General features: G+C 34.9%; 3 protein-coding genes across 5 annotated transcripts; 2 read left to right on the forward strand and 1 right to left on the reverse strand.

Annotated features, from left to right (window-relative positions):
• The first annotated feature begins 3,441 nt into the window (after positions 1-3,441).
• Positions 3,442-8,061, forward strand: LOC145041622 (nuclear transcription factor Y subunit A-1-like). 2 transcript variants are annotated; one of them, XM_078989757.1, is made up of 7 exons: positions 3,442-3,569; positions 6,344-6,550; positions 6,619-6,704; positions 6,797-6,859; positions 6,954-7,103; positions 7,181-7,528; positions 7,734-8,061. In XM_078989757.1, exons 2-6 carry the CDS (start codon positions 6,355-6,357, stop codon positions 7,520-7,522), a joined length of 837 nt encoding a protein of 278 aa, XP_078845883.1. In that variant the 5' UTR covers positions 3,442-3,569; positions 6,344-6,354; the 3' UTR covers positions 7,523-7,528; positions 7,734-8,061. The 2 variants fall into 2 exon arrangements, with proteins under 2 accessions (XP_078845883.1, XP_078845882.1); XM_078989756.1 differs by lacking the exon at positions 3,442-3,569 and adding an exon at positions 5,578-6,072.
• A 2,964-nt stretch (positions 8,062-11,025) lies between these two features.
• On the forward strand, positions 11,026-15,864 carry TERT (telomerase reverse transcriptase). The gene is made up of 11 exons (XM_078989761.1): positions 11,026-11,403; positions 11,671-11,748; positions 11,900-11,965; positions 12,206-12,365; positions 12,458-12,768; positions 12,854-12,980; positions 13,079-13,214; positions 13,297-14,371; positions 14,445-14,935; positions 15,022-15,294; positions 15,439-15,864. The coding sequence occupies exons 1-11, from the start codon at positions 11,080-11,082 to the stop codon at positions 15,719-15,721; spliced, it is 3,324 nt and encodes a 1,107-aa protein (XP_078845887.1). The 5' UTR covers positions 11,026-11,079; the 3' UTR covers positions 15,722-15,864.
• On the reverse strand, positions 15,839-16,905 carry LOC145041623 (uncharacterized). 2 transcript variants are annotated; one of them, XM_078989760.1, is made up of 3 exons: positions 16,667-16,905; positions 16,311-16,538; positions 15,839-16,206 (listed from the first exon to the last, which is right to left on the reverse strand). In XM_078989760.1, exons 1-3 carry the CDS (start codon positions 16,724-16,726, stop codon positions 16,060-16,062), a joined length of 435 nt encoding a protein of 144 aa, XP_078845886.1. In that variant the 5' UTR covers positions 16,727-16,905; the 3' UTR covers positions 15,839-16,059. The 2 variants fall into 2 exon arrangements, with proteins under 2 accessions (XP_078845886.1, XP_078845885.1); XM_078989759.1 differs by having other exon boundaries at positions 15,852-16,218; positions 16,667-16,888.
• Positions 16,906-25,273: the final 8,368 nt, after the last annotated feature.

Here is a 25,273-nt window from a genome sequence, read left to right on the forward strand (position 1 = left end):
AGCATTAGCTTACAGTTTGTGGATTTGTTTCAGATACATCTAAGCCCAAGTGCAAGGGCAAGGCTTGATGGCGCGACGTACACTCTCTCACTGACATTTTGTGGGACACTCTGATGTTTTTAAATAAAAATGTAATGGAGGTGGATTTGAAAACAATTGTGTTTGGATTTCATGGTTTATGAAAATGTGAAAAAAAACATTAGAAATGGTCCCTGTGGTTACCCAAAATCTGAAGTTTAGTCCCCGTGGTTTAAAAACCTCATAGATGGTCCCTGTGTTTTCAAAACTTTTGACGATTGGTCCTTATTGCTAACTCCGTTAACTTTTGTCCGTTAATTGAGGGGCATTTTCGTCATTTCACACCACAGGGACCGTTTATGATCTTTTTAGTTATTTTTTTAAAAAAAGAAAAAACTAAATATAATTATTTAATATATAAATTTTTCTCTCTTTTTCTCTCTCTCTCTCTCTCTCTCTCTCTCTGTCTCTGTCTCTGGAAAACACAATCGAATCTTCATCATATGGTGGTGTTACCGGTGTTAACGGGTGGTGGTGGTGGTGTAAAGATTCAAACCAAATTCAATACAAGTGCACGTCCTATCTCTTTTCCAGATTCATACACATCCATACAAAGATGTTTTTTTTATAAAGATTCAAACAAAATTCAAAACAAATACACACCCTCTCTCTTACGAATTCAAAAGCCAGAAATAAAGGGAAAGAAATCTCAGCACCAATCAACATGTTTGCATTAAGCAGATTAGGAGTAGAAACAAATGAATCAAAAATCAATTGGTTATCATATCTTTTGGAAGGCTTAATCGTAGTTATTTGAGAAAAGGATGATCTTAGAAGGGTTTAACCCCACACCAACCCTCACTACCATTTTCTCTTTGTTCCTCTTGTATCTTTCTATTCTTGTAGGTCCAAATCTAGGTAAATAGCCCTCTCCACCCCTACTCCCCTCTCTGTTTCGGTAATCCCCATCTCCATTTTGATTTGCCCCATTATGAACAACCTTTTTCAAACCTCAAAAATATATGGAACCTAGATGGGGAGACAGACACGAGGTTATAAGAAGAAACTACAAAATGAGGCCAGAGCATCTTCATATTTAGAAATAAAAAAATGAGTCTGATCGTTATTGATCGAGATCAGACTAGAAAGGGGGTGATGGACTTATGCAACAGATGAGATTTCTGTTTCAATCTTCAATGGTTGAGTTCCTTCGATGGCAGAAACGATCTTCAATAAATGAGAATTAGGGGCGATCTATCGACTATCATCTTCAGATTCAGATGAGATCCATTGTTTTTGTGCATCGCCTGAAGTTGTCGGAACCCTAGCCTTCATCCTCACCATCACTACTGACATCGTTTTCAACTAAAATCCCTAACAGGTCCTGGCGCTTAATACCTACAATGATACAAGCTCCTAGAAGGCAAAGAGATGGAATTCGTGTTTGACAATAGAGGAGTGAAGCATAAGATTGGGAATGAGGATGAACGACGAAATTAGTTGAAACTGATTAAACCAGTGGAGAGAGAGAGAGAGAGAGAGAGAGAGAGAGAGATTATATATATTAAATAATTATATTTAGTTTTTTCTTTTTTAAAAAAATAACTGAAAAGATCATAAATGGTCCTTGTGGTGTGAAATGACAAAAATTCCCCTCAATTAACGGACAAAAGTTAACGGAGTTAGCAATAAGGACCAATCGTCAAAAGTTTTGAAAACGTAAAGACCATCTATGAGGTTTTTAAACCACGAGATCTAAACTTCAGATTTTGAGTAACCACATGGATCATTTATGATGTTTTTTCTAAAAATGTGTTTGATTTATTTAAAAATGAAAAAATTCTTTGGAAAATTTGGATTGTTACACCATTATCCTTAAATAAAAACTTTCAAAGATGTTACAAATAATCACTCAAAAAAGAGTTATTTCTATGTAATTACTCAAAAGAATAATGGTCTCTCTTAGTTATCTCAGGCCGTGAGACGGTCTCATTGAAATATACCCATATGCTTAATACTTCTACCAACTTTTTATTTTTTTGAAAAAATAAAGTTACATGTATGGTCCATGTGTTTTCTAAATTCCTATGCATCGTCTCTAAATTTCTTTTTCTTGACGAGATTTGTAGTTTCAATTCATTATGTGGCTTGTCCCTATGATTTAATTTTATTACACATTTTATATGAAATTACTATTTTGCACCTAATTTTAATAAATAAACACAACCCCTCCCCCCCAAAACACTATTAATAGATACATGCTCGCCTTATAACTCATCATTCATTCCTTTTCTCTTTATATTTATATGTTGACTATTATCGATCACGCATACCATTGTCACCCTTCATTGGAAGACCATATGTTGCCTCTTAACCCATCCCTTCTTCCCGTTACTGACCACTCTTCCCTTCCAAGTTTCAAATTCCTATTCTTCCTTAAAGCACTCACCAACGAAAAAACTCCATTCACCATTGTGATTAGAAGTAATGACTAAAAACAAAAACTCAACTCCATCCCTTTAGGGACAACAATCACAACCCATTTGATATTGTTCGATTTTGATGTAGATATAAACATCCATAAGGTTCGAACCCATTTGATATTGTTCGATCTTGAAGTAAGGATCAGAAATTGAAACCCATAAGGTTCAAACCACCATATCCACCATCTTCGTCTCCGTGAATTTGATATTGTTCGATTTTAATGTAGAGATAAACATCCAAATATGATGTGGTCCGATTTCGATTTTGCATCTTATTTTCAATTGCTTAACATAGATTTTGAGTTCCCTTTAATGTGGTTCCCGATTTGTTTAATATGAGTTCAATTAGGTTTAACCTGGTGAAGATATGAACATGTAGTGGTTCATCGATTTGTTTTTGTAGGAATGTTGGTTTTGTTAGACCACTAAACGAGGTATGATATGTGTGTTTATGTTAGTTTTTCTAGATACTTTTGGTGTATAAATAAGAAACTAAAAATGACAGTGATGGGTGGTGATGGAAGAGGGTGGGAAGGGAAGAGGTATTGGCGGTGTTTGGTTTGACTGGGGGTGTCATGGGAGAAAAGGTGGTGGTCGGAGGCTTTGGGATATCATGAATAAAGAAAGTGATAAAGGTGGATGGGTAGACTAATTCATCGGTTCTCCTATTTAATATAGACAAGTTTAATTTACAACAAATTTTTCTATAATTAAACTAGGAAAAGGACTAAAAAGGAAAAAAAAAAAAAAAGATAATATATTAATAATAATATAAAAATCATTTTACGCGGGTAGGTACCAAACAAGAAAAACATTTGAAATCAACGAGATCATCATCATCGAAAGAAAATTAAAGGACTGTACTTATGACTTTTCAAAAATACAGGGACCATCTATGTAATTTTGTCTTCTGCATAAAATGCTACACTCTTCCTGAGCCCTCGAGCACAACTAAACCCTAGAGATTCCGTCGCCGAAACCGGTTCTTCCTGTCGCAGACTCCATAATAGAGCACCGAAGGGGCATGTAGCCTTGCGAGTCTGTTCAGGACATTGATTCCTGGATGCGGTAATATTCAGTTATGTGTATATGAGTCTCTATTTATACAAAGCTCGGAATGGAAACGAATTTTTTTTGTTAAGTTCTGATGATATTCTTCACTTTCTAACCTCCCATAATCTTCGATCAATTTGAAATGTTTTCGTTACTTGTCTGTTTTGTGGGGATGCTTCTGTGCGTTGTCGAACACAACATGTAGCTGTTTGAAAACGAAAATTAAGATTATTGCATCGGAGTTAACTTAGGGGCATCAATCCTCTGTTTTGAATTAAAATAAACATTTTATTTTTGGTATTAAAATAAAATCCATGATTGAGATTATTTTGTGTTGACAAGGTGTTTTGTTTTCTTTCACTGGCATCTTTATGCTGCAGTTTATATGCTTCGGTTTAGCATAACAAAAGCATATGCATACTTCCCTTCTTATGTTTGCTTCCATTTTGTATGTAATTATTTCAACATCCCCATGATGAAATATTTAGTAATCTGAATGTGTACATGTTATTGCAAATGTGGTGCTCCCTTCTGCTTCCTATAAGCATAAGGTAGAGGAATCACAATTTCACAACTACATGTCAGGCTGATAATAGGCATTCTGAGGGATATACATATATTTATCATATCGTATGGTATTCTGCCTTTTATTTTATTTAAAATTAGGATTCTAATAATTATAGTTATTCATTCATTCATTGTTGTTGCAACCTTTTCCTAGATTCTAGGCTATGGTAATGTAAGTGATATGCTAAAAAGCATATCAATTTTGTGTATATCACAAAAAATGTTGTGTTGAATCAACTTGGTTTCTCTATTTTCTCTTTAGGGATCTATTAGACTATTTGTGTGCATTCCCTATATCACTAAACAAAAACACAAGGTTGAAGTTGATGAAAATATAAAATCAACACATAATATTTAATTAATGGATTGTAGTTATTTTGGGAGCTATGATAAACATGATCCAGCTCAGTTAGATAGTTTGATTGTTCTAATCATCTGATCATGTAAAAAAGATTGTCTAAAAGTGTTTTTAAATAAAGTTTCTTAACGATTACATAGATTAATTGAATGTGTATTTTAACAATTTGCTTGGATATAATTAGCGGTATCCTGTGACATTCTTCATCACCAACTCTTTCTTTTGTTAATAATTTCATGTTGTTTGAGAAAATAAAGTGATTTTTACGATGGTAATATCGAAAACCAAATCCATGGTTAGATTATAAATACTCAAAAGCTTATATTTATTTTGCGAACACATAAGGTGTTATTAGTGATAGTCTGTTGATTATACATAAAATATGTCACCCAAATAAATAAATAAAGATTAGTTTTTGTTAGAAAAAAAAGTATCAAACTTTTGCAAGAGTGGGTTTTAACAAAATAGATGGTCATTTGATAATAAAAAACAAGATATGGTATAATAGTATTATTTTTCAACTTTTTAATTTTAAATAACGTCGAATTGTTTCAAAGTAAAGAATCTTATAAATCACGAACACTATTTTAAATGTTCATCTAAAGTCATCACTCATCAGCCCCCTTCATGGGGCATTTGGTAATTTTAGTGAATATTTTTTTCTTTTCTTTTCAATTTTTAGCATACTAGAAAATAAAAAATAATACAACTTTTAAAAACAGGTGAATCTATAGTTGCCAAATGGCAGGAAACAGGCCACAAGAGGCGTGTTTGGAGGAAACGTGGTCGTTTTATCTAGAATCAAGCTAGCCAACAACACTACTGTGCTGTCCGTCGAGTTGACTACGTCAAACTTACTCGTCATGACTCATAGTGACTTACGACGCCTTTTATTATTATTATTATTATTATTATTATTATTATTATTATTATTATTATTATCATTATTATTATTATAAATTACCCTACTTATTTTATGTGGTCCACATTTAATTATCAAATTAAATTACTAAAAACTAAAAAGAGAAAGTGAAAAAATTATCGATTATTACGATTCACTTTAAGAATCTTCACATTTTCGTAAAGGCAAAACTAGTTTTTCATTTTTTTTTTTTTTTTTAATTTGAAATAAACAGTTAATACTTCAAAGATAGCCTAAGGTTACAATAAGAATCTAATTAAAAGTAAAACACAATTTTTATAGTTTACTGTAAATAAAATTTTCACCAAACCCTCGAAAATAATTACAGTTTCATGAGTTACCGCCGGCAGACAGCAAGGGAAGGGAATTTATATTTCTCCTTAACAGCGACACAGAAAGCAGAAAGCGACGTCGGCGTGAACTCTAAGTAAAATTATTTTATTAAATACAACAAAAATCCTAAATATAAAATATGAGTAGTACCAATTTTATATGAATAATTACAAACAGCACACACCATTTCTTTGTCAAATGCGTCTCTTCAATTTATAATATTGTTATATACTTGTTTAATTTATTTGTCATCGATCATATTCGAATGGGTTGAACTAAGTTTCAGTATCATCTTCAAGATTCCCAATTTTCTCCTTACCTCCGACAACATCGAAAAGGTTAGTCAATTCAATTCTATCCTTTTTCAATTCAATTAGGGCTTCCTGTTTTCAATTGATTGGATATCTGTTTATAGGTATTAGGTATACGTATCATACTCCATGCACGCGCATGGAGTTTGGAATGGTGATGATATTTAGGGATATTTTCCTTTTTAATCGGAATTGATGTCTATATGCTCAGTGATTGATTACTACGAACTAGATTTACCAATTTTAATGATGTTATTAGTTGAGTTTTTACTTTCCTGATGAGTTTTGTTTTTCTAAGGATTCGAGAATATGCCCACAAAACGTCAAGATGAAGATCAACAAGCACACAACATCTCTCCATCAACAGCGTATTCACAACCTTGGTGGCATGGAATTGGAAATGGCGTGATGTCTTCTTTTGGTGAAACAAATGGTGTTATCAAGTTCGGAGATAAATTACAAACCACTAGTGATGATGCTGTTGAAGATACAGATTCCCCCAGTGGTATTTATGGTGAATTTTATTTAGTCAATTCATATATTTAAGAGTGTGTTTCTTTACAATTGACATAGGAATCAACATTTCTGGATTGAACATCAACAATTGCCAAGAACAGGAACAAGTCAAACAAGTTGAAACGAGTTCACTAATGGAAATTGTAATCTCTTTTATTGTACATATATGTATGTTTATATTGGCAATTACTAACTAGAGATTTAACTTTCTGATATATATAAAACCATTTTGCAGATGTTGACATCTAATTTGTATCAGGATCCACATTATTCAGGAAGGATGACTTATGGAACACAGGTGAGAATGTAATAGATTATAGATAGTTAGATACACCATTATGCAAGAATGATGAGTTATATATTTAGTTTTTCTAATTATTTTTTGGATCCAGACACATCCAAATTTACATAGAATGCCATTACCCCTTCAAATGGAAGAGGAGCCTGTTTATGTAAATGCAAAACAATACCATGGGATTCTAAGGAGAAGACAATCAAGGGCAAAAGCAGAAATGGAAAAAAAAGTGATTAAATCCAAAAAGGTAGGATTAATAAATGCATACATGTTAAATAAATTTCCATTGTTAGTTAGTTATATTATTGGCATCCGATTTTCTAGCCTTATCTTCATGAATCGCGACACCAACATGCTATGAGAAGGGCTCGGGGTTGTGGGGGCCGCTTTCTGAATACAAAAAAGGTCAGTGATGACATGGACACAAATTCTGTACAACAAAAGGAGCCAAAATCAGGTGTATCTAATTTCCATGGAAGCTCTTCAATCTTTGAAGATATGCTTAAAAGAAACTCTTCCTCAAATGACAACAATGATGATCATCATGGTTTGTCATCAACATTCAACTTCCATTTGATGGGTAGGGAAGACGCAGTGCATTACTTCAAAAGGGAGAAGGGTAATTTGGTAAATCAAATCCCAAAAAGAGACCCCTATTACAAATGAGAAAAGGTCAGTATCTGTTGAGAAATCTCAAAACAAACAACTTGGACATAATTACCCCACACCAAATCTCATTTTTTTTAAAACCAAATTTAGTGTAAATTTGCTCCAATAGGTTATTTAAAATAAATAAATAAATAATATGGAAAAGGGGTAAATAAGTAATATATATATTAGAATTGGTAAAACTGGTTTTGTTTTTGATATTTTGCAGGGGTGAAGTAGATGTTGTTTTCCCTGTGTGTGAGTGTTAACTGGCAATTCATTCTTGGCTTTGGTTACTTACTTGAAGGGTTATTAATGGTGAAGCGTTGATAATCTTTTGTGCAATATGGAGTTGTACTATGTACGAAGAAGTTGTACATTTTGGAATCTCAAAACAATGTTTTTTTTTTTTTTTAAATACTTGAAAGGTATGGTTTGCGGATGACCTCATACACTAGCTGCTCAGCATGTTTGGAACTGGTGATTTTTATTTCTTTTGAACTGTAATCGTGGACTTGCCCTAAAGAAGCTCATAAATTCGTATGATTTCCCAACAAGGATTCCAATGTTCAGACTTAAATGTCATTGCATTATAGTCATTAAGATCATATTACATATATCTTCATTTATTTACAATAGAGAGAAATGTGAAATGTGAAAAGATAATAATGCCATTATCTGAGTAAAATGGAGAAAAAAAAAAGAATTAAAACTTTTGATTAAGAAGTACCATAAGACCCAAGGGTGTATACAGTAACAATATTTCATTTTTTGTCTTCCATACGAGTCTTTCGGTCATTTTTTTTCCCCACCAAAACTCAGGATGTGTTTGAGAACAATTTTTAATTTTATGTTTTTTTTTTTAAATAAAAATAGTTGATTTTTAAGATTTATATATATTTTTTTAAAAATGAATAATAAACATAAAAATTAATTAAAATTAAAACACCACTTCATTATTTAAAATAAAAAGTACATAAAAAACAAAGATTAAAATAACTAGAAAAAAAAAAAAACCTACATTAAAAAAAAAAAAAGAACCAATTTCATAATTTTCTCTTTCTTTTTCAAAACTAGATAGAGGTTTGTCTTGAAAGATGATCGGTGCTCTCTATCGAGAATTGTTTGAAGGAGAGAGAAGCAGAAAACCCTCCCTTACTCCTATCCCGCACACCCATTCCTACACCCTCGGTGTTGTGTTTCGAGGTGGGGGATCCGTTCTTGCTTTTGCTTCCGGCTGCACTTCATTCGGCCTAATAATAATAATAATAATAATAATAACACATTTTTTTCAAAATTTACTCTTAAACCAGTCATAGTTTATCATTTAGCTTGTGTGTATGGGAGAATATTTAACTTGAGAAAAAATAAGACAAATTTAGCCTAATTTTATAATTATTTCAAAATAGTTAAAAAAAAAAAAACTCAAATAGCTAATAAAATTGCAATTGACACTTAATTGTTGAAACCAAGATTCGTACAATATGAAATTACAATGTGGAACTTAAGATGAATCAATCTCAAATAAATAAAGAATCAGTGACATATTTCCGCATTTTTTTGGAAAACGGCAAATATATATAAATAAAACTACAACAAGATGATGTGGTAGAAGAGTACAAAAGACAACAGAAAAACATTAGAATTACAAACAATGAAAAGGGCAAATATTCCACTCTCCGATCTATCTTTTTAAATGAAGTTCCATGCTTACTCCAGATGAACGATAAAGTCTTTATCCTTTCCATAATCATTGTTGATTTCATGTAAACGTTCTCAAAGATCCATTTATTTCGCCTAACCCATATGCACCATAACGTACCACATAATATCATATTCAACAAGCTTTGTTGTTTCTTATTACCAGACCATCTTGATATGAAAAAAAGCATGTCCTTAACCGAGGAAAACTTCTCACACCCAATTCCACACCAATTAAGTATCGAATCCATAGTCTCCTTTGCCATCGGGGTGAAATCAGAATATGATCACACGTCTCCTCATCAATATTACAAGCTCTGCACATTGTAGTTGGGATGCTGACTACACGATGGCTAAGAGCCACAGCAGAAGGGATTCGCCCTAGCTTAGCTCTCCAAATGAATGCTAGAATCTTGAACGAAGTAGCCTTACCCTAATCAAATGGTCCATCATTAATAATGAATCCAACTAATTTAATTCGTTCTCTTAACTTACAAACCATAAAACGACCTTCGACTGTAAATTCTGATTCCCACATGTTGTCATTCGAATTCCAAGATATAATTTCTTTAAGGTCAATGTTTATCCTTTCCAAATACGATCTCATTTAGTGATATTCTTCCACACCCCTTTGTTTGATTTGTTAGTCAACACCGACCAATGCCTTCCATCTAGCTTGTGGATACATCGAATTATCCTTGCCCACAAAGCAGAATCTTTAGTTTTCAGCCGCTACATCCACTTGGCTAGTAGTGAAATATTGAGGGACTTAATGGAACCCAACACTATACCTTCCACATTCTTTGGCGAAATAAGCTTATCCCAGGAGACCCAACATATGCTTTTTTTATCATACAACCTTCTCCAAATAAAATACCTTCTAATTCTTCTTAAGGTGTCAATCACTATATTAGGAACCACAAAGGTAGACATATAGAACGTTGGAAGATTTCCGAGTACAGTTTTTGCAAGAATTACTCTACCTCCAAAACTTAAGGATCTCGCTTTCCAAGTTGTAAGGTTTGCATGAAATTTATCAATAATTAGTCTCCAAGCATTCATCAAATTCATATTTTCACCGACCGGAATTCTCAGATAGGTGAATGGGATTGTTAAAGGTTCGCATCCCAGTGGGGCTGCTCAGTTTGAAGATTCCACATGAGAAACTCCAACTCTATAAACCTTTGACTTTCTGAAATTTACCTTCAATCCTAATGATACGTGGAAGCACCTTAAGATATTTCTGCATTCATATAATCATTATATTCGATTAGATTAGGCCAAAATTAAAATTACATCTATCAAATATTTCAATACCCAACATTAATGGGCTCATAAATCCATTGCTTATTGACTTCTCAATATCCAACATTAATGGATTACAATTTGGTCATAAACTCATAGCTTATTGACTGCAATTTCGTTATACTATTTAAGGTTTGAAAAAAATTATTCATACTTCAAATAAATCAGATTTTACAAGTGTTTAATGTATACTTGTATAATCTTATTTTGAAGAGACTGACATATCATATGAAATTGAGGAACAGAAATGGTAGGTAACCAAATGCCATTTGCGATTTTCTAATGCCAAAATGTGCCAAAATTCAAATTTCTTTATTTAATCGTAAACTCCTAGTCCGAATAACAAAAAGTTTAAATGTCGTGCTTAACTGCTTATTACACACGACAAATATTTACTGGAGCCAATTTTCATTCTGTGTTGGTCTTTCTTTATTTCAAGATCAATATTACTGGAGCCCATTTTCATTTTGAGTTCCAATTTAAAAACAAACAGTAACTTTTTAGTCGACCAACCCCTGACCTTCTCTCTCTCTCTGCATTCCAGTATTTCTAGTCTCGATGATCGATTAATGGTCGGACGAACGGATCAAATGACGAAGAAGCCGAGAGTACCGGGGGTGCTATGGAAATTGTTCCAAAACCGTGCCTGCACACTCGCCGAAACCATACTCTCCTTCATACCTCCACCGTCGTCGGCGACGGTTCAATGCCGTTGCAAGGATAGTCGCCATTGCCTCCGTTGCTGTTGCGACGGTGACCGTATGTCGTTTCTGATCAGGGAAGACGACCCATCCGACTACTCTAAGCTCCTCAATCAATGCTTTGTAGTCGTCTCGGACAATGCACCCTCTCTTCCTCCTTTCGATCCTCATTCTCGTTGGTCCCAACTTCAGGCCTCTCTCTCTCTCTCTCTCACACACACACACACACTCACACACAAGTTCATGTATTTTTTTTTTTTGGAAGAAAAGAGGTGCAATTTGACTTATACGAAAATGAAAAATGGAGGAAAATCTGAGATTAAGTTTGATCCATGAAATGAAAATATATATTTGAGTATTTCGAAAGGAAAACCTCAATTTCGTACATGAAGTCATCACTACTCCATCTACTTCAATCAATTTGGATTTCATTACAATTGTATTGATGGCTATGTGCAGATTGTTAGAATGACCATTGAAATGATGTCATGTGAGAATGTGCTCACAAAAAATATGATATGCGCAGGCTATAACAAGGTACGCCATTGTTTGGGGTTAGCTGAACTTGTAAGCTGCACCCTTTTGGTGTCTTCAGGACTTTTACTTTCTTTCTCTCTTCCAACAAAATACGAGCTCTGCATCTACAATAAACATATCCTACTGCTAATGACTTCATATCTCTTGACAGCAATTTCGCTCAAGCTTCATTTTAGAAGCTCTTACATCAGCTTCATGGAGTCTGCTATTACAGAGGGTAATACATATCTGATTTGTTGGGTTGAATTCTTGCATTAATTTACCCTCTCCTTCCCAAAATAATGAAAATTTCGTATAGATCATGATAGACGAATCTTTGTGAAGGGAGTAAACAAGAAATCAATTTAAAGTAAAAATTGAAAAGACCGAATTGAAGATATAAGGGTTTTTCTTGTTCTCAATGTCCTTTGTCTATCTATTTATCTGGGTTAATCTTTTTACCATATACCATATGCAGATAGGAGATGGCCTCATGGTTTATCTACTGAAATATTCTTCAATATTTATCCCCATACATCGAAAGAAACACCATCAGGTAGCAGGAATTCCCATTGATGACATGTGCTGGAAACTCTTGAAGCAGACATCCGAATCCAAAAATCAGCAGCCTTCATTAGGTAAAACGCTTCATATGTAGCTTTTTCCCACTTTTTTTCACCTTATCTTTTATCTGTTCATCATCATCTTCTTCTTATGATTTTCTTTTTAGTCCAGAAAGTTCCAGAGAGATACCATGAAGTTAATAGTCAAGAACATTCAATGACTTGTCTTGGATGTGATATCAAGGGCTCTGTAACTCCATCTACAAAACTTCATATGAAACAATGCTCAAAGATGAGTTGTCATGGAGATTCCAATTCCATAACAGATGCTGACTGTAATGGACCCACACCCACCCAAGAAGATGGAGTTCTGACTGTGCATCAATCTAGGAAACGGTTAAGATCATATGCTTGGCTACACAGACATAAACTTAGGAAGTTGTCATCTCAGAACATGTGTGATTCAAACTCAGAGAAGGTAATTTCTTTTCCATTATATATAATCTCATCAATGGTTTTTGTTTGTCTCATTGTCTGATACTTGCATATGATCAATCTGGCAGATGAGAATCCCATGTTCTTGTTGTTCAATTTGGAGAACACTTCAAAAAGTTCCCAGAAAAGCTCAAATTAGTAAGCAATCCATGTTATATAAACTAGAACATGCCTCATCGATTCTTCCAGGAAAACGTATCCTGTTCCAGTCTTTATACATTTTGTACAAAACTTTATAATCATTATTAATATCAAAAGGTACCTTGATTGTTTGATCTTAACAATGTTAAAAGACATAATCAATTCCCTGAAGCCAAATATTGCTGGAGCAAATGCACTCTTTAAAGAAATATTTGGATCAAGTAATGACTCTCATTCAACCCTATGCTTTCACAGCAATAACATTTGTGTTATTGGAACAACATGCTTGTGAGTGACATTAACAATTTAACATTAATTATAAATACATAAATTATATTCATTCTTTCACTTCTTTTTTTAACTCTTACAGATATCACTCTCTTCATAAGCTTCTCAAGATTCTTATAAGAAAAGCCATTCATTGCCCACGTCTAAAGTTATTAAAAAAACATATCTTTGATAAAAAAGATTTACATTGCTCAAAAGGGCAAGTGGTGTCTTTTATATGGGCAGCTTCTAGAAGCATTGTTCCCGAAGAACTACTAGGAGATTTGAGAACCCTAAGAAAGAATATTTCCAAGTTTATCAGATTAAGGATATATGAGAAGTTTTCTTTACATCAATGTATGCATAAACTCAAAACATCAAACTTCTCCTTTCTATCAAACAACCACTCTTTCTGCAACTCGAGCAACATTGACCATAAGTTTGGGGAAGTCAAACAAAGACTTTTAGGAAGATGGATATATTGGTTCTTTACAAGCTTCATAGTGTCATTAATACAAGCAAACTTTTATGTAACTGAAAGTGAGCATGGAAGACTAGATGTTTTCTTTTATGAGAAATCAATTTGGGAGAAATTGATGAAAAGCTCAGTGTCATCCTTAAAAGAAAAGTGCTACAGTTTATTAGATGTGAACGATGTTAAAAAGATTCTAAGTAGTCGAAAATTTGGTTTCTCAAGGGTAAGATTTTGTCCAAAACCAAATGGAATAAGACCATTAGCCAATCTTAAATCATCATCAAGATTACCTAAAACCAATAAAAGCTTCAAAGCTGTAAACATTGTTCTTCGTGATTTGCACGCTGCACTAAAAGACATTCAACTCAAAACACCAGAAAAGTTGGGATCTTCGGTTTTCAGTTACAATGATGTCCACAGAAAGCTGCGTGGTTTCTTGACACGTGTCAAAAGTGGATTCGAGAGTTCGCCTTGTGTTTATTATATGGTTGTTGCTGATGTCCAGAAAGCTTACGATTCAATTGATCAAGATAAGCTTCTTCATGTGATGAAAGATGTTATAACAGATGATCATCTTTTACATGAAACACACAATGTCATCATTTCAAAGAGAAACATTCAAATCTGTCAAAACATTAATTTGTCTAGACAGTTTCGATCTCATCTTCATTCTCCCTCATCTCACAGCATTCTTGTTGATATGGTATTACTTTTCAAATATAATTTATATATAATATGAATTAAAAAAAATTAATTGTATGATGTTTTGACTTTAGGGAAGAAAAAGAACAGCAAGGAAAGACGAATTACTTTCTACTTTGAGACAACATGTTAAGTACAATATGTTGCGTATAGACAAAAGTTTTTATCTCCAAAACGTTGGTATACCTCAAGGAAGTATTTTGTCTTCATTGTTGTGCTCGTTTTACTATGGACATATGGAAAATCGTAAACTTGTTCCATTTCTTGATAAGGTTTCTGAAGGGCATTTTGGTCAGAATTTGTTACTTAGGTTTATTGATGACTTTATTTTCGTCTCGACATCAAAGAAACAGGCTCTTGCGTTCTTGTCGAGGCTTGAAAGAGGATTCTGTGAGTATAATTGTAACATGAACAAAGAAAAATTTGGTTTAAGTTTTGATGGTGAGAAAATTAGGGCAGAAGAATCGACTAGGGTTTACTTTGATGAAGATGGTAATAAGTTTTTGAAGTGGAGTGGTTTGTTTATCAACTGCAAGACTCTAGAAGTTCAGGCAGACTACACCAGGTTTTATTTTGTTTTTAAAATGTTATATATAATCATGTTATGTTGTTATATTTTTATAAACTTTTTTTTAATGATGTTTTAATAAGGTACATGGTAGGGAATATAAGTTCAAGTCTTACAGTTAGTTGGCTAGGGAATCCAGTTTGTGATTTGAGGGAAAAACTGTGCAACTATTTGCGACCAAAATGTCATGCGATTTTCTATGATTCAAAGATCAATTCAGCTTCTGTTGTGAGATTGAATATCTATCAATCGTTTGTGATATGCGCAATGAAGTTCCATTGCTATGTTTGTGATTTATCTAACATCTATAAGTTTGAATCGGCGTCCTATATGAACATCATCCACAACTCTTTGAGGTAATAAAAGCAATATATATATATATATATATATATATATATATATATATATATATATATATATATATATGTATATATATATATTATTCTGATGTGTTATGGTTGATGAATTTTATAAATGTGATTTGTTTATGATTTTGTTAGGTTTATGTATAAGCTTATGAAGAAACGGATGTATTCTTGTGTGGTGAGTATGATTGATGATAGTTTAAGGCCGATTTTGAGAGTGAAAAGGAGGGAAGTGGAATGGCTTGGATTAAGAGCTTATTTGGAGGTGTTGAAGCGAAAGCAAGGGAGGTATAAGGAGGTGTTATATTTGTTGGAGTTGAAGTTGAAGTCGCTTAATGTAGGAAGAATAGTGTCACCTGCCTTGAAGTTTGCCGTTGACAAGTCAAACTCCTCAGTACTCTGGAAAATCAAGTATTGAATCCTTTTAACTTGAAAGCTTACTTTCAATCCTTTTTTGTGCTATGTGAAGTTGTACCATGTAGGAAAAGGGTTGTACATTTTTGAATCCCAAAACATGAATCATGATCATATATTAAGCTCACAACCATTACATCTATATAACTCATGCAAGTTAAATAAGATGGATCAATAATTGAAATAACATACTTAATCAAAATCCTAGTCATAAATCAAGTACATATTACATCGTCTACATCATTCTCCTTGCACAAAATAAATAAATAAAAAAAAAAAAAAAAAAAAAACTTTCAACTTCAAGAAAGGAGAAACAAAACACGTGATCAAAAACTTGATGATTTACATTTGTTTCGAGGAATTGTTGCCTGTAACACAAGATTTGACCAACTCCTTCAACCCTCTCTTTTTCTTTCTCTCTGTCGTCTTCTTCTTCAGAGCCTCTTCTTCAACAAGTCTCCTTTTCTCTCCTTCTATCTCCTCTTCCATCTGCATACACAACTAATCATCGCAAAAACTCAGATCAATATATTATACATGCTCTAAAAACGTAGTCCATAGCTACTTGGATAAGCTTGATGCATGTGTATTACCTTGGCTACACGCTCTTCCACATAAAGTAGCCTCTCGATGAGTGTGCCTTTGACTCCTGTCTCCACTATCACGTCGTCAATCGGACGACAGTGCTTCTCTAAGCTCCTGGGAGAGAAATCAATGGATGATATTTGACCTTCGCTAGTCAATGTGCCACTCGATGGTGTCGATGCACAAGAACTCTTCGGTGTTCTGTTTCCCCCTCGTATTTCTTCCAATTGCCTCACCTGTATGTCCACAGTTTCAAATCAATCGCCAAATTTTTAACAAAAAAATATTACCAAGTCATCAATATGATAATTAGTTATATAAACTGGTTAATTAGATACAAAACCAGATCATACTGGAAACTCACAATGGTATCGAGACGATCAAGCCTGGAAAGCATGGGTTCTTCGACTGTACCTACCGCCATTGTTTAAAGCTTGAAACACAACTTTGTGCGAAAACTGCTCTTACTTTGTTTTTTTTTCCCGGGAATAAAAGCTTAAAAGACTTCAGGGTTTCCCTCTTTAATCTTTTATTGATGCATTGGGAAGAATGAAGATGATTTTATATATGCGTTTCATTTATGCAACTGAAGGTCGACGTGTGGCCGGAGATCGGCAGGTGGCGAATTGGGTTTGAAGCCACGTTGCATGATTACGTGTCGTAGATAAGATTGTTATCGGGGACATGCATATATGGTACTTTGTTGGGAGTATTTTCTTTGCAAGTCCCTTTAGTTTTAACCTATCGCAAAATATCAAAATATATTATTTATTATTCATATATAATTTTTTTGAATAGTCGGATATATTATAAAGAAAATCTAGCAAATACTTAGAGGTATAGTAAGAACAAGTGGTGACAGTTACAATGTAATTATATCATCAATTTAACCAACTAATCAGGAGATATTTGTTTTAAGGAAAGAAAGGATTACTATGAAGTTCATATGATAAAGTAGAGTGGGATTTAGGCTCCTCACTTGAATGGAGTTTGTAGTTGTATCACGAATCCTTGATCATATATTTGGCGAATTTAAAGGTTCAAATTGTGGAGGGTCTTCAATTTCATACTTAATTTAGGAGCGGTGATTACAATTTGTATCACATGTTATGATTTTGATCAACCTATTAAAATTAAATTTATGTTTGTGTATCATTGTTACTACACGGATCTTGATCCTTTTTTTTCATCATATGCTACGAGGGTTCGTTACGTAAAATATTGAACGATCACGTTTGTATCATAGTATATCATAAACTTTAGGGGTTTAGAAAATCATTTGCATTTGCATGCATGATTCGTGATCGGTAGACATAGGATTTAAACGATTAGCGGAGACCGAGGGGGTCATAGGTCATAACTTCTTTGCTCTTCAAAAGTTTGTTGAAAATTTTGTTCATACTTAAGAAGTGTAGTTATTATTAATATTGAGATAGTCTTAATTTTATTTACTCACCAAGACAGGAGATGTCGGTATAGAATATTCAGAAAATCAATCACATGAATCGTAGTGTAATGATATGTATTATTTATAATTATAAAAATAAGAAATACAAGATTACAAAAATTTACTCCTATAATAAAGGAGTTGATAAATACAAATATGCAATAGCTTAGTAACACGTTATTATTTGTGATGCATTATTACCTGTTAAAATTAAGTAATCCACATAAACCAATAAGTACATGATGCATGATTCTTAACGAATAGGGATGTATTAGCATGACTGCAAATAAAACCTTGAAGCAAGAAAGAGCTCAGGCATTGAAACCAGGCTCATGGGGCTTGTTTTAAGCCATACAAACCGTGGATGCTTTATATAACTTGCATACATGGTTACAATATTAAGGATCAATAAACCCAAGTGGCTGCTCCATGAAAACCATTTTATTTAAATCACCATGTAGAAATGTGTTTTTAACATCAAGTTGATGCAAATGCCAATCGTTTAAAACAACAAGAGAAAGAACAACACGAACCGTGGATGCTTTTACAACGGGGCTAAAAGTATGAGAATAGTCAAGACCGGGAATCTGAGTAAAACCTTGAGCGACCAAACGTGCTTTAAAATGTTCAACGGATCCATCAGAATTATATTTGGTGCGAAAACCCATTTTGAACCATCGACATTTGAAGCAATTGGGCGTGGAACCAATATTTAAGTTTTGTTTTGATTTAGTGCTTTCATTTCATCGTACATAGCATCTAACCACTGAGGATGTTTAGCTACATACTTGAACCCTTTTGGTTGATGGAAAGAGAGTAAGGCAGCATGAAAGCCATGTACAATCAGAGTGTAACATCCCGACTCCCAGGTATTAATTTGAAGCTTTTATACTCTCATTTTTAGACCTACTCGACGAGTTGGCTGCCCCAACTTGTTGTGTAGAAACTGATCAGGCCATGTGGTTTATGGAACCAACTCGATGAGTTGGAGGACCCTAACTTGATGAGTTGACATTGTGCATGAAAACCCTAATTTTTAGGGTTTTCACCCTATTTAAAGGACCTTAAGTCCTCTATATAGCCTCCCGTACCACCTTCACATTCAGAGACAAACCCTAATCGAGCTAACCTCCTTTTGAGTGTGTGTGTGTGTGAGGCTAAAAGAGTGTGTGATTGTTGCATTTCTTGAAGAGGCTTGAGGATTGAGAAGCTTGGAACTAGAAGGGGTTTGTAGATCGAGCATCTACTTCGTTTCGACATTCATTTGGAGGTTAAAAGTCATTACCTTGATCCTTTTCTTGTTAGATCTCTTCACTCAAGAGTTTAGGATCATTTCTAGCTCATTCTTAAATCATTTCTGGTATTGAGCACATATTTGAAGTGAGGAATTCAGATCTGGACTCCTCTACCCCCTTATGGACATAAAGTCCTCGAATTTAGCAAGCTTTATCCCTTATCTATGCCCTAAACCTCTTCCTAAGACTAGGTTGGGTGTTTTAGTCTCTTGAAGCCTTTCCTTTGAAAGCGAAGTACCTGAAACCAAAACTGAAAACCGTAAGCACGAAGATTAGTGAGTTCCCCCATCACACCACATATAATATAAACACATAATGCCTAGCATACCTGGGTGTTGGCCTCCCCTACAGTATCTTTTAACCGGTAACTGGCTAGCATATCTGGGTGCTGGCCTCCCCTTCGGTATCTTTCAGCGGTAACTGTCTAGCGTATCTGGGTGCTGGCCTCCCATTCGGTATCTTTCAACCAGTAACTGGGGATTATTTCACCCCTATCACTACCACATAATAACATATCCATATAAATCATATACTTCCTAGCATATATGGGTGCTGGTCTCCCCTTCGGTATCTTTCAACCAGTAACCGGGGACTATTTCTCCCCTACCACTACCACATAATAACATATCATACTAACACATAAAACATAACAGATAGTGGCAAACTAGCAAATTATCGCAAAGACAATCATCTCAAACATAATCACCTACTGGTGGACCGACATTGGTGCCTTAGACCCACCTCTAATGGAAGGTAACTCACCTCGCACAGTTGAAGTACCGTAGACAAAACTCTAGCTATTGGATGACACGTTCTCGAACTTTCAATCATCAAAATAACACCCAATCAGTAATTGGGTTCCAATACATATCCATAAGTCCATGCTTGGGGTTAAAGGCTAATTTACTCCCAACTTAGCTTGACTCAAGCCTAAGGTTCAATCCAAAGGCCCAAAAGTCAACTATGAGTCAAAGCCCAACATATGGTCCAATTTTCCAAATTGGGCCCAAACCTCTACATGGTCTTCCCTAAGGCCTAACCATTTAGTCTAGTCCAAACATTTGGCATTTCTAATGGCACAATATCTCATAATCATAAAGGCCCAATTATGGCCCATCTATGGCCCAATTTTCCAAATTACGCCCAAACCCCCCATATGGTCCTTACCCTAAAGCCCATCTATATATTCTTAATCCATATGATTGTTCTTGAATGGCCCATCAATAATCCAATCACCAAAGCCCAATAGAAAGGCCCAACTTAAGGCCCAAGTAAGATTAGGGTTTCACATAAAATGACAATTAGGGTTAAGTGTTTCTTGCTTAACCCATTAAGGACTTAATCCGTTAAGTCCACCAATCTACTAGGTCAATCATATAGTGTGATCAGGTTAATACCTACTCCCAATCCGGACATCCAAAAATGCGGGTCCCGACAACCCATAACCCATATAATCCAAAATAAGGGTTTTCTAACCCTACTTAGGGTTTCCAATCCAATCATAACCCAATAGGCCCAAAAGATAAGTCCTTAGATCTATTAGGGTTTCATTAGGCCCACTAGGGTTTCATAAGTCGGGCACCACTCACTACTACCTCGGGTAGTGGTGGTCAACGGCGACTCACATCGGTGGCAACCACCTCACAGTGGTGGTTATGGTTCTAGTCCATTTTGTCCAAGCATCCCAAACGAAATCTAAACACAAACAAAGCACACCGCCACCTAACTCGGCGGCTGGTGGTGGTTATGATTTTTCTTTTTATTATTCTAGCACCGATTACAACATTACAATGTAAAATCCCAAATAACACACACACACACAACCACCTTTGTGGTGGCCGACGGTGGCATATGGTGGCAGCCACCACCTCACGGTGGTGGTGGCCTTTTCTCGGTTTTCCGACCGACAAACCCATACACAACACCCGCTCATTGTAGAAACACACACACACATTTTTTATTGCAAAGTGGACCCATCCACCCACCTGGTGGTGTTTGGTGACGACAACATCAACAAAAGCGGCAACAACTGTGGTTGACGATGTTGGTCAAGGCTAGAACATATCACCGGCGGAAGGAGGAGAATGGTGGAACCGTGAGCGACGGAAACAGCGGTAGCAGGATTCCGCTCAGTCTTCATTGATGGTAGAAAAGGAGAAGCGATGTTGTTAGCAGTCGCGATGTGCGGCGGTGGTTTCCGTCTTCACTAAAGCGATATAATGACCATAGTTCTCCCGTCGTTCTCAAACCATGCGTCCGCATTCATAGCTCCGACTCTGGTCTCTGGTTTCTCCCTCTCTCTCTCTCTCTCACAGCTGTTCACGATGTCCGGTGGTGTTTCAATGGTGATTCGGTTCAACTTCACTCATATTTCCTGTCAATCTTCGATGCTGCTGGTGACAAGGGCTGCTCGATAGTGCTAGATGGTCGGAGAATGAACGAGGTGAATGGTGGCGGCGGCTGGAAGAGGGAGGCATAAGGGTGGCTGCTGGTGAGGGGCTCCTAGGGTTAGGGTTTGGGTTATGAGGGTAACAACATATCAAACCTTTTCCATAATGACGCTTCCAATCCCTCCTTCTCCTTTTTCTTTCAAACTAAGTCCTTAATTTACCCTTTCTACCCTGGCTTTGGAAATCCCTTTTAAATCCAATCCGTAATTTACCCAACAGCCCCCAGATCTAAAAATCCTTTCATAATAAGCCCAATAGTTACCAAACAGCCCCTCCTCTACCAATTATTTTCAAATGAACTCCAAAATTTACTCTTTAGCTCCTGTCTTCTAAGAATCTTTACAAAATAAATCTTGAATATACACTTTAACCCCCGAATAATCCAAATTATAACATTTGGCTCCCGAAAACCAACACCTCACTAAAATTATGGATTTTAGGGTTACTATTCATATTAATTTTATCTATTTATTTATTTAATAAATGGGGTGTTACAACATACATATAAACAAATAGTCATACAGATCTAACAGATCACTAATCATGGCAACCATTCTATAACCAGGACACCGATCTAACCGATCACTAACATAGCAACCATCACCGATCTCTAACATAACAACCATCCTATAACTTGGATACTGATCTAACAGATCACTAACATAGCAACCATCCTATAACCAGGATACAAATAACAAAGCATATCGTGCAATAAACCCGGATACAAATCCGAAAAGGGCCGATATTGGTACCTTCGACACTGTTAGTATAGTGAGGGCAACTCACCTCTCCTGTAGCTCGGAATGATAATATCAATCTCCTCCAAATACAGTTCCAACACTAATGCCTATATCCACTAATGATCTAATTCTATAAGTTCCCAAATTACCAAAATACCCCTAAAAGTCAAGTGGTCAACCCTTGGTCAAAGTCAAAGGTCAAAGTCAACAGTCCATGTTGACTCGACTCGTCGAGTGCAGCTAGCAACTCGGTGAGCTCCTTAAGAACTCAGAAGTTACCCAAAACCCTAATTGACTCGCTGATTTTCCAACCAACTCGTCGAGTCCATGCGTGTCCAGATGTCGGGGAAAACCCTAACTGACTCATCGAGTCCTCTTAGTGACTTGCCGAGCTCATGCAGAATCAAATACGGGAAACCCTCATATGACTCACCGAGTCGACTAAGTGACTCATCGAGTTCATGCGGTCCTTTATTTACACAGATGTTTTTAAGCCACCCCAAAGCTCCATATTGCGGATCCAACCTCATAGGACATGGTTTCCACGTAAAGTTGCAAACTTTACGTGCATGCATGGTCCTAAATGCCAAAACTAGACTAAGATAAATATTAACTCAAAGGGAAAGGTTCATGCTTGCCAAATCTCATAACTTTATAGCTATAGGGACCAAGGGAAGTCTAGATCTAAAGTTACAACTTTAGATCTTGTCCCAATACTTGAAATGACTCCCAAATGTGCTAAAGATGGCCCTAAACCCAAACATAAAGAGATTTAGCTAGAGATTGTTACCTTCAAAATGATGCCAAGACGAAGTAAAGTTAGATCCACAAGCTCCTTTTTTGCTCCAAGCTTCTTATACTTCACACCTTCTTCACACAAAGCACCAAAGTCACTCTTTAAGCCTCACAATCACTCAAGAACAAGGTTAAAAGCGATTAGGGTTTCTCTTAGCCGTCAAGGGGTGGTAAAGGGCTGGAGGAAGGGACTTAAGGTCCTTTAAATAGGGTGCAAACCCTAAAAAATTAGGGTTTCATCTCCCAACTCCTACTCGTCGAGTCTGGGTCCTCCGACTCGTCGAGTAGATCCAATGATCCATGCGGGCTAACCCGCCTCTACACGAAGAGTTGGGGGCAACCAAATCGTCGAGTAGGTCCATTAGTATGTATATAATGCTTTTAAACTTGTAATTGGGAGTCGGGGTGTTACACACACAAAGTAACAAATAAAAAATTAACCTCATTATTAGAAATCAAGTTATTGAATATTTTGAATAAATCACGAAATTCGAAACTCCCCATTATCCAATAAAACCCTAAAATGCCTAATAATAAACCAAAATCACCAACATGATTAGTTACAAACGCCTTTTGACAAGCCTTTACTGCAACAGGTCGTGTGAACCAAAATCTTATTAATAGATACAAACATATTCCAAATAATTCCCAAAAAATATAAATTTGTATCAAATTTAACACAAGTAACTAATCCCATCATGGAAGTACTGAAAAACTCATATAAGTAAAAATTCTCAAATATCCATGGTTATGAGACATATAATTATAACTATAAATAAGAACCAGAATTCCAATAGTAGTGATTAATATTAACATAATAGAAGTAAGTTGATCGATCAAGTATCCAAATTCTAAAGAAAAATCATTATTGATAATCCAAGACCATACATATTGATAGATATAATTGTTATTTATTTGCTGAACAGATTCATGGAAAAAATCATGACTATACTTAACAATAAAACACTCTGAAAAAACCACATACGACGAAGACTTTTTGTTGCCATCTGAAAAAGAAGAAATCCCAACCCTATTAACATAGGAGCTTGAAGTGGAAGGAAATGTATTATCCACGCATATTGATATGTATGTTCCATAAAAAAAAAAGTTTTTTATCCTTAATTAATTGTTTCCGATTCACTGGATCTTACCTCATTCGAAAAAAGTCAATAAAAAATCAAGATATGCACTAACTTATTTAATAATTTTAGATTAGCATTTATTTTGAGTCTTTTCAGAATCGTTTAAATCAAATATTCAAAACAGAAGTTACAATTGGTCAAAAGAGATGACGAAGTTAGATATAAAAATGAATTGAGATCTTTTGGCTCAATTTTATCCTAATTTTGCCAATATAATGAATTGGGATATGAATGGAATATAATGAATTTATCTTGAATCGGGATCTTTTGGCTCAACTTTATCCCAGTTTTGCCGAGGGAGCAACCCCATTTTTAACCTTGAATTGGTCAAAATATGCAGACTTTCTTGCTTTTCGTGGAGGATTAGACCCAGTAACTGGAGGTCTATGGCTAACTGATACATCACACCAATCATTTAGCTATTGCAATTCTTTTTTTGATAGCGGGTCACATGTATATGACCAACTGGGGCATTGATCATGGTCTAAAAGATATTTTAGAAGCTCATGAAGGTTCCTTTACGGACTAAACCTGGATGAGTATTAGAAGGAAAAAAAAACCCTCCAAATGGTAAGTTGTATAACCTTTGTGTTAGGTGTGATATTATTAATACTAATAATTTACAATGTCGTGAAACTTTTTAACAATTTTAGCTATTGTTCATAGCTTTTCTACGATGTTTTTGTAAGGAGATTTAGATTATGTTTGACATACTAGTTAGCTGAAAAGGTAACTGATAACGGAAAATTTAGTTGTTAAATAAAAAACTAACTGATAAAAATTGATATTTGGTAAAATTAACTAAAATATATAAAATGATATTTTAAAGAATATGCTTAGAAAATTAATTAAGCGGTTTATTTGAAAATTTTTAAAAATCTTCTAAAAAACTAGTGTAAGTAGTTTTTTAAAAAGTTAGTGTAAGTAGCTTTTTAAAAAGCTAACTTATAAACTACTTTTTTATTAAGATGATGTTTTAAAAAAAACAGTTTTCACAAAGTTATTTTTTACAACTTTTTTATATATTCGTTTTGGTTTATGTTTATTTAAGATTCTTCCGTTTTTATAAATTAGTTTTTTTTTTTTTTTTTACATGTAGGGT

Source organism: Lactuca saligna, chromosome 4 (assembly GCF_052625555.1).
Source record: "Lactuca saligna cultivar CGN05327 chromosome 4, ASM5262555v1, whole genome shotgun sequence".
Lineage (NCBI taxonomy): Eukaryota > Viridiplantae > Streptophyta > Magnoliopsida > Asterales > Asteraceae > Lactuca > Lactuca saligna.

Bases quoted from the DNA above. Each gene is read 5' to 3' on its own strand.
- LOC145041623 (XM_078989759.1), bottom strand. From the start codon at position 16,726: ATGGCGGTAGGTACAGTCGAAGAACCCATGCTTTCCAGGCTTGATCGT. The intron at 16,539-16,666 runs GTGAGTTTCCAG...GTGGACATACAG, and splicing joins TTGATCGTCTCGATACCATT to GTGAGGCAATTGGAAGAAAT. The intron at 16,219-16,310 runs GTAATACACATG...TGCGATGATTAG, and splicing joins TGGAAGAGCGTGTAGCCAAG to TTGTGTATGCAGATGGAAGA.
- LOC145041622 (XM_078989757.1), top strand. From the start codon at position 6,355: ATGCCCACAAAACGTCAAGATGAAGATCAACAAGCACACAACATCTCT. The intron at 6,860-6,953 runs GTGAGAATGTAA...TTTTGGATCCAG, and splicing joins GGATGACTTATGGAACACAG to ACACATCCAAATTTACATAG. The intron at 7,104-7,180 runs GTAGGATTAATA...CCGATTTTCTAG, and splicing joins AAGTGATTAAATCCAAAAAG to CCTTATCTTCATGAATCGCG.
- TERT (XM_078989761.1), top strand. From the start codon at position 11,080: ATGGTCGGACGAACGGATCAAATGACGAAGAAGCCGAGAGTACCGGGG. The intron at 12,366-12,457 runs GTAAAACGCTTC...TTTTCTTTTTAG, and splicing joins AAATCAGCAGCCTTCATTAG to TCCAGAAAGTTCCAGAGAGA. The intron at 14,372-14,444 runs GTATTACTTTTC...TTTTGACTTTAG, and splicing joins ACAGCATTCTTGTTGATATG to GGAAGAAAAAGAACAGCAAG.